At 37.4% G+C, this 12,024-nt stretch overlaps 1 protein-coding gene across 2 annotated transcripts in view; it reads left to right on the top strand.

Moving 5' to 3' along the window:
• AK9 (adenylate kinase 9) overlaps positions 1–12,024 on the top strand; it is a 119,211-nt gene that overhangs the window by 12,898 nt on the left and 94,289 nt on the right. For both annotated transcript variants that reach the window (XM_059941422.1, XM_059941421.1), the window contains exons 6-9: positions 2,269–2,381; positions 5,574–5,762; positions 8,048–8,176; positions 11,811–11,885. In XM_059941422.1, coding sequence (XP_059797405.1) covers positions 2,269–2,381; positions 5,574–5,762; positions 8,048–8,176; positions 11,811–11,885 — 506 coding nt within the window. The remainder of the gene's footprint in view (positions 1–2,268; positions 2,382–5,573; positions 5,763–8,047; positions 8,177–11,810; positions 11,886–12,024) is intronic.

The following is a 12,024-nucleotide window of genomic DNA, read 5'->3' on the forward strand; positions in this document are numbered from 1 at the left end:
AATCCTTTCATTCACAACCTGTCATGCTGTGTTGGCCTTGAGCCAAAATCAGCTTCCATGAGCTGTATCCTCACCCGAGAGAAAAAGGCAGAGTCAATTCCTGGGCACCCTGAGAAGCCCTTCTCTGCATCCTCCTTCTAGATTCCAGAAAAAATCATTTTCCTCAGTGAGTGATGGACAGCCCTGGTCTGGGCAGTCCCTGCCCCAGGTATATAGCACATTGTGGATGGTACTGTAAGTCACTGGTCACCAATATGGCCACTCATGCCAGGCTGGGCTGAGGTGAGATGACTATTAGGGCAGGCTGGACGCTAAGCTACCCAATGTCCATGAATCTCTCAACACTTCGATCTAAAAGCAGTAGCATACCATCTTCAGTTTTGTGGCTATAGGGAATACCTGCTTCTTCTCACTGTGCCAGGAAGCGGGGGCAAAGTGACGGTATGGGCCTGTTGGTTTCCCCTGGGCTGTGGTGTGAACAGTCTTTGAGTTTTCCCTTGGTGGGGGTGATGCAGGCTGGGCATTAGCCTGCCAAGTGCCTATTCTGCCTATGATGGTATACGCAGAACCTTCCAGCAAGGAGTGGCGTGGGGTCTACCATTCCTCTGTTTTCAGCATGGAGTGCAAGGGCTTGGTAATGGTGTCAAGGAGAAGTGGGACGGAGGGTGGAACCCTCACCTATGCTTCCATCTTCACAACATGTCTCTGGGATTAGAGAGGTTGACAGTGGGCTCAGTAGCTCTAAGAAGTATCCCCCTGAGATCTTCCCAGAATTGGATCCAGAGAACTAAGTTATTCCACTGTAAATCTTCAAAGGTGAGATAAACAAGCGACGTAATTGTCTCTGCTGCAACTCTTCCATAGACAGATTTCCAGGGTCTGGATATGATGATACTGGCCACCTCTCAATGGGTAGAGCCCCCAAATCCATTGCTCAGAACATTAAGGCAACCCAAATAATGGCCTATCAGGAGAAGCCAGACCCCATGGAAACAACCCACTCTTCTGCTGCCTCCACCAGGGAAGAGATCAAGTATGAAACTCATTCAAATATACATGTGCACCCAAGGTTTGGCATGCCTGCGAACAGTCGCACTTGGAATGCCTGATAAGCTCTCAGGACGGTGGCAGTGGTTGTAGTAATGGGCAGGGTGCTGGAGAGCACAGCAAACAAAGTGCCAAGCATCTTTCTGTCATCCACTTACAATAGACAAATGTGGGCAGTGCTGGCAGCAGAGGGAATGGGAGGAAGGTCTTGTGTAATCCCTTGTTTCTTAGAAGGGGAGGGCATGAACTCTAGGGACTGACTGGTCTCTGGAATTATCCAAGGTTGAATTCAATCTAGGGCTAAGTCATGCAGTCCCTTCACCACAGCACCCACTACTGCAATGTGTCAGACCAAGGGGTTAATGCCAGCCATCATGTCCCAGAGGAGACACTGGTCAGTCTTGACAGCCTCACTCCATTCAGTTTTTATAAAATGTCTGCCAAAAATCAAAGCTTAATAACCATAATTTGTCTGTCAGTTGTTCCTCCAAGAAAAAAATATTCTATAAAACAGCAGAAAATTTGTTCGAAGGCCTTTAATTCCCAGTGACAGAGTTAAGAATTTATTAACAAGAGAAAGGTTTCTCAAGCAAGAGAGTGACATAATTAAAGAAATATATTAAGGAAACTAATATGATGATGGTATCTAGGGTGAATTTCAATGAGAAGATACAGGTTTCTGGGTAGGGATGCAAGACAATAAATGTACTAAGCCAAAATCATAGATAATGTTGTTTCTTAAAATGTATGAGGGTTACATGGGTACTTTATTACTCTCTATAATATAAACATATACATATATATTCCATTGTATTATGAAATATTAATTCAAGAAATAAAAATAATATGCCATGCAACCCACTATAATATACCTTTACCATTCATCATATGAGCTTTCCTAACATGAGGTAAAGAATTAGTGGCATGGAATTTCCTTCTCTAGGCACCTCATGTGCCTAAAATAAATTGATTTGGAATTTTTAAAGATGTCTCCTCCTAGCCCAATGGTTTTATTTATTGTCAGAAAAACATTATTCAGAGTTATACTTCATGTGGCAGTAACATTAACTATTAATTTTTAAATGTTGACAGATGATTTTAAGACCAGCATTAGTATTCATCAATAACTAAATGATATTTTTATAAAGTAATAATAATAAATCCATGCTCTCAGACATTGATAATATTATAAAACTTTTAAAATTATGTTTTACTCTACAGGCTATGTTATCACTGAAATACCATCACTTTCACAGGATGCCATGACTATTTTTCAGCAACTAGAATTAATTAGAAATTTAAATTTGAAACCTGATATTATAATCAATATTAAGGTAAGAATATTTGTTGTGTTTCTAGTATGGTATAGATAACCATTCTTTTTGATAGTAAAATTCAAGGAATGTTCTTAATTGTTTTAAGGAGTTAGGAGAATAATAATTTATGCGTCAGGTATAGGGTCTGAATTATACTTTCTCATACCTCCGTGCTTTTGCACCTGTAGCTCCATCCACGGGAAACACCTCCTTGCCTCTTCACCAGGCTTCATCACAGTTATCCTTTGAACGCCAGTTCAGGCATCATCTCTGTAGAACTTTCCCCAAAAACCAACCCCTCCGCACCAACACAAACATTAACTAACTCTCATTCTCTCTCCCTCTCTCTCTCCCCCACAGCTGCTTCATCCCAGGAAAGTTACATACTTCTCTGATGACCGTTCATGTTGCTCTTTTCTATCATCTTACCTCACTGTATTGTAATTGTCCATTTTCTTCTAGACTCTGCCTTACTTGGAGGCGGGAACCATGTCTCACTCCTGTAAACCTCAACTAGCACAATAAGTGGTACCTAATACGTTTGCCAGTTAAATAAAATGAAAGAATGAACAAATGATTTGGATGTACAAATGTTAAAGAACACTGATGGGTTGGTCCTGTTCCCATTTCTCTCCTTTACCAACTGTAGAACATGGTAAATCACATTTAGGAGCCTCAATTTCCTCTTCACAAAGATGATACAAAGATTGCTGCTTCATAGGGTTGTGGTAAGAATGCAGTGAGGTGAGGACCACTTGTTTATATGAACATGAATGATAACCGTTTATAACAATACCCTGCCTGATTCCCCAAAGGGTTTGACAACTCAAACTAAATTAGATGGTCCTCAGCTCAGGTGCAGGGACTCAGTGGTGTGTTTGGGTTAGCTGTGAGAGACAGGTGGCATTCAGTGATGGGTGTGGTGTCATCTGCAGCCCCAGCCCAATGTCATGGTCAGAGGCCAATCAAAATCCCTGTGTGACCTTCAGAATGTCACCCATGTGAACATATGTATAATGGAGAGAAGAAAAAAAATCTCAAACAATTAACTGAAACCAAATATAAAGTCTAGGCCATGGAACACATATATAGGAAATTAAGACTGGGTGGAATAAGAACACAGATATACAGGCCATAAGGCTCCAAATACTCACTAAATTTGGGTCATAAATTTGGTTCTAAGTTTGATGAACCAAAGCAGAAGGGGAAATGTGACCAGTTATATAAAATTCACATTGCCCATGAAAAGACAAGCCATTCCTCAGGAAAAACAAAATGAGAGCTATATCTTACATGGGTCTCAGCAAAAGGATTGTTAATGTAGAGAATGAAGTCCTTAACCCCATTGATATTGTGTGATGGTGGGTGTCCATGGCAGTTTCCACAGGTAGCTGGGGCATAATCAGAGGGCCTCATGTGAGATAGAACTTCAGTACAGCACACACTTCTCTGATGGTTTGGCCTTATTTGGGGATAGAGTCTGGGATTTCTAGACCAGAAGTTTTTAGCCTGGGATCCATGAATCCTTAAGCATCCATGAACGTTCTGAAACTATATGCAAATTTTATGTGTATGGACATTTTTCTGAAGCAAAAGCCTATGGCTTTCATCATATTCCAAAGAGGTCTGTATACTGAGAAAAAAAAAAAAAAGAACGTTAAGGGCCTGTGATCTACTACAGCAGTGGTTCTCAGAATTTGGTCCGAGAGCCAACTGCATTAGCAGCACTCAAGAAGCTTGTTGGAAATGCAGATTCTCAGGGAGCACCCCAGAACTACAGAAACTGTTGGGGTAGCATCCAGCTGTCTGTGTTGAAAAGCCCTCCAGTTTACGCGGTTGCTGCTGAAGTTTGAGGATCACTGCTCCCAGGCATACCTTCAGATTCACCCTAAGATTAATAAATCACTTCCTATAAGTGAAAACAGGAGACAATAGCCTTTGTCAAGGACCCACAATGTGGGTATTCTGGGTTGCCAAATGAGGGCAAATATACATGTGGTTTTGTTAATTACCAGAATGGGTTGAGATCTTTTTTTGTGAAAAAATTAGAAACCCTAAATAAAAGTCTTGCCTCAGTAAATACCCATCCCATCTCCATGTAGAAGTAGTCTGAAGAAATCAGAAAATGAGCACGAAAAGTTCTAAAGTTTCTTGCTTCCTTTGGTTCTCAAAAGTGTGATGCATGAACTGTTGGCATCAGAATCACTGACGATGTTTGTTAAAATGTCTGAGCCTCACTCCAGACAATAAATCACAGGGGAAGCAGAAATCTTTTTTTTTACGGTCCTCTGTATACAGTTACACTCTAATGTTTGAGAATCACTACTATAGAATGTCATCCAGAGTTTATCGTGAAAAATATTCAAAGCAAGATTTATAGCTCAAAACCTTAGTTTATCATTAATAATGTGTCACAGAGGGTGGGCTACAGATCAGAAGACCTGGTCCCGAGTTGTTGTTTCCCCTCATGACATTGTGACCTTACCCTGCCAGAGCAGTCCTTCTCTGATCTGCAAAATGGCTTTAATCATAATATTGTATTACTTCTCTTACAGGGTTAGTTTAAGAATTGAGTAAAATATTACACACGTGGAAGCACTTGAAATGAGAAAATTACTCATAGACTTTGGTTTTGGCCTTTTTTACTATCCAGATTCAGTTTTCTCATTTACAAAATGAAAAGGTTAGACTAAACTAGATGACCTTTCAGGTCCCATTCATTGATGCTATTTTATGAAATACTTCATCCATAAAGCTGTAAATGATAGTAAATACTATAAATACAAGATATATTTTTTTGTCAGAAGATTGTGGCTATTCCGCCATTTTCATCCATTCTCAGCCTTTTCAAACTAATCTGACAGAATCCTCCTGTGTACCTTTGCTGACTAAATTGATTTTCTATTCTATTTCTCTGGCTCTTTCTACTAAGAGGGTTATTCTAACCCTCTTTTTTTTTTTTTAATCTTAAAGCTTCTGATACTTTCTCACATGTATTACTTTTGGGTAAAGAAAAGTGTTGTCATAGCATAAAAGTTGTATCTTGTGCCTCTCTTGGTAGATGATAAAATCTGATTCAAAATGCCATTTACAGTATTGAATTTGCTCAGGGTTTTGAGGAATTTGGGAGTTTATATACTGCATAATATGTGAATAGGAAGTAAAGGCATATTCAAAATGTTTTGTGTAATTACTAATGTTGTTCCTTAGTGTCCTGACTATGATTTATGCCAAAGAATTTCGGGGCAAAGGCAGCACAGTAGTACAGGATACATATTCACAAGAGATCAGTGGGATCCTGAAGTCATTGAGAGTCATAGGAAAAAGAAGAAAGAAGCCCAAAAGGAAGGAAAAGGAGAAGAGGAAAGGGAAGAGGAAGAAGAGCAAGAAGAAGAAGAGGTAATATCCCCATACCAGATACTACACTTTTAAACTGCTATAATTAAATTAAATGATAGTATAAATAATAAAAATTAGCAGCTACTAGAGAAAATTACACTTTCTTTAAGTTTTCATTTAGTCTGGAGGAAGTAGCAAAAATATTTTATGTTTTCAAGAACCATTAGATCATAATGTAGAGGTCATCAAGTTTAAGGTCATCCTTCTTGTCAGTATGGAAGTCCCTCCATATCCTGACAGCTAATCTGCTTCATTTCATAGCAACAGAGAGTCACTGGTCACCTACTATGTGTCAAGCACTATGTAAGCTAGAGTGAGGAGTTAGAACAATGTAAGACAAGTGTAATATGGGGAAGAAGGTAGCCCAGTCAGAATCCAATTTATGAAGTTAGAATAACCCTGATTTCAAACTCTGACAAAGAGAGCACATGAAAAGAAAGCTATAGCACAATTTCACATATAATGTTGATACAACAATCCTAAATTCAGTACTAGTAAGCATAATGCAATAGGGCCTCAAAAGAATCTTCTACCATGACTTAATGAGGAAAACTGATATAAAGAAATCTGTTAATAGGTGATGGGCTGGATTTAGCCCACTGGGGTGGGACAGGTCATAGTTTGCCAGTCCTTGCCCTACTGAAATATACCTGTGATTTCTATTATAAATTTATTTATTTATAATGTTTAATAATTTAAAATAATTTCTATAATTTGTAAATTATTATGAATAAATACTATTTCTATTAGGGCCTAGAGTCTGTGAAGTCAGATGTTAATTTGTAGATGGCTACATCGCAAATCATTTGTCTAGTGGAAAAGATAAGCCCCAAAGGCTACAGTTTTATTGCCCTGTAGGATATTAAGCAGGATATCAAACTTTGCACTCTGATTTCAGTTATTATAGATACTTCAGCTTTGTCATCCTGCTGGTTCCCTCACTAATAGGTTAAATGAATTTTTGACATTCATTCTTTCACTTAAGAGTAGATCTTAAAAGTTCTCATCACAAGAAAAAAATTGTAACTATGTATGATGATGGAGGTTAACTAGACTTATTGTGATCATCTCACAATATGTACAAATACAGTTGACCCTGGAACAACTCCAGGGTGGGGGCACTGACCCTCCATGCAGTTAAAAATCCAAGTTAACTTTACAATCAGACCTCCGTATCTGCGGTTCTACATCCTAACAACCGCAGATCATATAGTAGTATGGTATTTACTATTGAAAAATATCCTCCTATAAGTGGACCCATGCAGTTCAAATTCACGTTGCCCAAAGATCAACTGTATTGAATCATTATATTGTACACCTGAAACTAATGTAATGTTATATGTCAATTACATCTCAATTTCAAAAAACTGTTAATATAAGACAGCCCATTTAAAAATATAAAATAATCTTCCCTGTGCAAATAAGGCATTAGATAACAGTCAGCATCTATACCAGATTTTTTAAAAAAGGTAAACCTCACAGCAAATAGGAATAAAAGTGTGTCATTTTACCCTGAATAAAGCATATCATTGTAATTAAGATAATAAATATGATAATAAGACAATAAATATGATATTGAATGCCTACCAGGCCTTGGGCTGAGAACTTTTACACATACTATTTCCTCTGCCTTGAAATATTCTTTCTCCAGAAATCTGTGTGGCTCTACTCAAATGTCACTTCTTCAGAGAACCCTTTCATGACCACCTTCTCCCATCACTCTCCATCCCCTCTCCCCTGCATCATCTTTCTTCTTAGCTCTTACCACCACAGCCTAACCTGTGATGTATTTATTTGTCTACTTGTTTATACTCTGTCTTCCTCAATTGGGACATGTGCTCTCTGAGCCCCAGGGCTCAGTTCTGTTCTGTTCCCCAGTTTTGTTCTCTGTCATCTCTCGAGCTCCTAGAACAGTGTCTGGCACAGAGTAGGCACTTAAGCTTTACTAAATGAATGAATCAATGAATGAATGAGCTACAAGCTCAGGTATTCATAGAAAATCTAATTTCTTTGTCTCTAAAAATCTGATGTTATTCCTTTTCTCTTCCCTACTTATTGGGGAGCAAAAAGAAATTAGTAAGTATCCAAGTCAATTTAAAGCTTTATTCCATCTGATAAAGGAACTTCAGGGGTGTTCTATCTCTCTAAAATAAAAACCCTGTTGCTAATCTCCCCTTCTCCCTTCTTCTCATCCCAAAAGGGCATCTAGGTATAAGGAGGGAGGGATATGACTTGTAAATAAAGTAACGATTAACATAAAGATATTTAACATCTTTTCCATTTAGGCATTTATTGCTGAAATGCAGGTGGTGGCTGAAATTCTTCAACATCTAGTTCAGAGGCCTGAGGATTATTTGGAAAATATTGAACACACTGTTAAACTTTATAAGGAAATAATTCTTCACCCTTTAGAAGTAAGAACAAGATGTATTGCTGAAAATGGGAATGTTGATATTTGTGTTTTATCCCTGAAATAACTTTCACATTTCTTCACTTCATGTATTATCTGCCTGATTCTCCTCCTCTTGAGCTTGGTAAAATGCTACCAGAATAAGGTTGCATTCCAAAAGCTGTTTCACAGAACAATATTATTTTACTCTTACGAAGCAGAAATGTTGCTGAAAATTGCATTTTTCAAAAGTCATTAGGGGAATTTATTTATGGTTGGAGGTTGGAAAGTCCATGTCAAGAGATTGTTTTGTGAAAGCATTTATGGGTTTATCAAAACACATGTACACTTAAGGTGTATCTTTTATTCTAAAAGGAATTGTTAATTTAGTTAAATTGCAGTCTAAAGAAGAGCTATCCCAGACTGGTTTCTCTGTTTATCCCATTCAAAGATGATTATTTGTAAACATGATAAGGCCATTATATATTATAATAGGAAAATTTTAATTAAAATAATTAGCATTTAAAAGTATGATTACTGAAATTATGATTATTGAAAAGCATATTTTTATGGTTAAAAATCCAGGGTAGACTCTGCCCAATTTGTGTGGGAGATTTATTCAACAAACATTTATTATCTGGTATTTGGCCAGATACCATGCTAAGCAATGGAAATACAAAGAAAAATAAAAAACAGTCCTCAAATTACCTCTTCCCATCTGATAGAGAAACTAAAATAATTTGTTTCATGCTGTTTTATAATGTTTATATATTTTTAGAGACAAATGAGTGGATCATTTTCATTCCCACTGCCCACCCCCCTGCCAAAAAATGAGAATCAAATTGGTTTCTTTTTTTATTGAAATATAGTTGATTTACAATACTGTGTTAGTTTCAGGTGTACAGCATAATGATTCAGTACTTTTGTTTTCTTATGTATGACTTTGATTCCTCCCTTCTTATTCTTCCATCCCTGGCCTTTAAACATAGCTTCTTAAGTGTAATTTACATGTCTATCTATAATATTCTTTCTCCTTCAACAAAAATATTCTACATATTCCTTAAGTGGCTGGCATTGGGTATCAAATAAAGCATAATTAATATCAGATTCAGAAGATTAGAAAACTATATTCATGGGCAGGGGGTTGGATAGGGACCAGGTCTCACATCCTAGCATCACCAATGCCCAGTGCAGTGCCCAAATTCTGGCGAGTGGTAAATGCTTAACAGATGGTCAGCTGAACAAGTGATGAGATCACAAAGGAAACAGAATGACAGCTTCAGTTTCATTACATGTAAAGCTTCTGGAAATAATTTTTTAAGAAACACCTCACTCAAATTAAAAGACAACAAACTAGAAAAATATCCACATCAACTATGATAAAAGATTCAAAGCTTTGATATATTAAAAGGTCATAGACTCACAGACATAGAGAACAGACAGGGTTAACAAAGGGGAGGGTGGGTGGGGGAGGGATGGAGTGGGAGTTTGGGGTTAGCAGATGCAAACCAGTGTATATAGAATGGATAAATAACAAGGTCCTACTGTATAGCACAGGGAACTATATCCAATATCCTGTGATAAACCACAATGGAAAAGAATATAGAAAAAGAATGTATATATATGTATAACTGAATCACTTTGCTGTACAGCAGAAATTAACACAACATTGTTAATCAACTATTCTTCAATTTTTAAAGTGTGAAAAAAAAAGGTCATAGAAATGATTTTTCTAAAACCTGTAAGGTCTCACCCTCCTGATGATAAATGGGCAAGAAATATGAGCAGACAGTTCACAAAAATGAAAGACAAAAGGGTAACAAGCCTGTAGAAAAATGTTCAGCTTTACTGATAATAAAGAAATGCTAATCTAAATTAAGAGATATATCCATGATCAAATTTTAAAAGATGAACAAGGAATAAGAATTACTAATTCTAGCAAGTATATATGGTAAAGCAAACACTGTCATACCCTGCTGAAAGGAATATAAATTAGTATGGTGGTTTTTAGACAGCTTGTCTGAAAAAAGCCCAGAAGTGGAAAAATTCTAAGCCCTGCAGCAAAGCATAGATAAGAATTGAGTGCCCTGGTGCCAGCAGAGCAAGAATTTCAAAGCCAAGAACCTAGACATTAGGCCTAGGTGATGCTTGCTGAATAGTATATAGCTTGCCTTGTAAGGTAATTCCAAGGTGCTGGTGTGTGTGGAGGGAGGTGGGAGAGCCTTCAAAGGTATGATCCTGCAATTCCAGTCTCCTCTGACCTGGCTGAGATGTCAATTCACTTGGAAGGCCAATACCACCAAAATTCAGTGTTCCTTCAAAAGACATGAGGAAAGCAAGTGGGAGCAAAGTAACTTGCATCATTTTCTGGCTTATATCCTACTTCAGGAGTAACCCAAGGCTAAGTCCTCATTCTTGCCTGTCTTCGAATCCCAGCTTGACTCCCGGTCGGACCTGGTATAGGATCTTTAGCCTTAGGATTGTTCCTACCCTTAGACTTAGTAAGTCCATTCTTAAGAATCTAGCTTAAGGAAAGTATCTGAAATGCAGAAAAGCATAATGTACTTCCTTGTTCAGAACATGGTTATTTATGGTTAAATAAATAATGCAGGCATAATGTGCCTTCTGTCTAGAAGAAAAGAAATACTTAGAACCTAACCTTGCACAGTATTACGAAAGACAAAATGTACTGGACATTTAAGGAGATGATTTTGTTCAGACTATTGCAACAGGGAGAATGTTCACTAAGGAGAACTTTCTCAAAGAAAAGTAAGGGGGCTGGGGTTTTATGGAGGCAGGTAAACAAGGGAGCCATCCTCAGGTCCTATGGGAATCATGAAAAAAGATAGAGATGGATCTTAACCGAGTCTTTGAGGAAAGGTAGAGGTGGGTCTTATCTCCCCACCATCCCTACTTTCTGGGAACACAAGACTCAGATAGAGTTCAACATTGCCAATGTAAAAAAATAAAATCCCTTGGATTTTAGATTTTAATAGTAAAAAAATAGTGGAAGAAAATTTACAAGAATATGAATATATCCTTGAGATAGAGAAAATCTAATTTAAGCAAGGAAGGAAATCCAGAAACAATGAGAACAGATTTCATCATAAAAATATTTTATATTGTAAAAGATACCATAAACAAAGTCAAAAGATAAATCATAGCAAGGTAAAACATTTACAAACCATATGGCAGATAAGGGCTAAAGATTCTCCATGAATGTCAAGCAGAAGAAAGAGTCTAACGGAAAATTGCACAGAGGTTATGGTTTGGCAGTTTACAGAGATGGATATCTGGATACTGAACATCACCCACAGCCAGGGGAATAAAAAGTGAAATGAACCAACCCCATTTTTCAGCTAGCAGCTTGGTAGAAATTATTCTATGAATATACACAGAGAGATAGATGCCCCAAAACACTTCTATTGGGAAAGACTCTAAGACTTCACTGTAGAAAAAAATGGAAAAAACAGAAAGAGAGTAAAATTCATGGTAAGAAGACTAGTTTAGGCTTTTGTAAAAGCTCTCCTGAAAATAACATCTATTATGTCATGTATAAAGCAAATAATTTAGCTTTAAATATTTCTTCATGGTATATTAAGATTCTGATCTTTTGCCAATGATCTTGAATGATGAGGCTTCTTTTCAACTATCTGCAGGAAGTAATGGCTGAGCACGATTCCCAGTATCTCATTGAGCTAGACGGAAATAAGCCCCCAGAGGAGCTCTTCACGGTAAGTGCAATGCTCAGTAAGAATATGCCACAGTTTGGAAAATCAAAAAAGTATTGACTGGATTATACTTATTTTAATAAATATAGGAAATAGATTTACTTTTTTAATACCATTTATTTTTGAAAAATTCATCTTGACA

Source organism: Balaenoptera ricei, chromosome 12, assembly GCF_028023285.1.
Source record: "Balaenoptera ricei isolate mBalRic1 chromosome 12, mBalRic1.hap2, whole genome shotgun sequence".
NCBI lineage: Eukaryota > Metazoa > Chordata > Mammalia > Artiodactyla > Balaenopteridae > Balaenoptera > Balaenoptera ricei.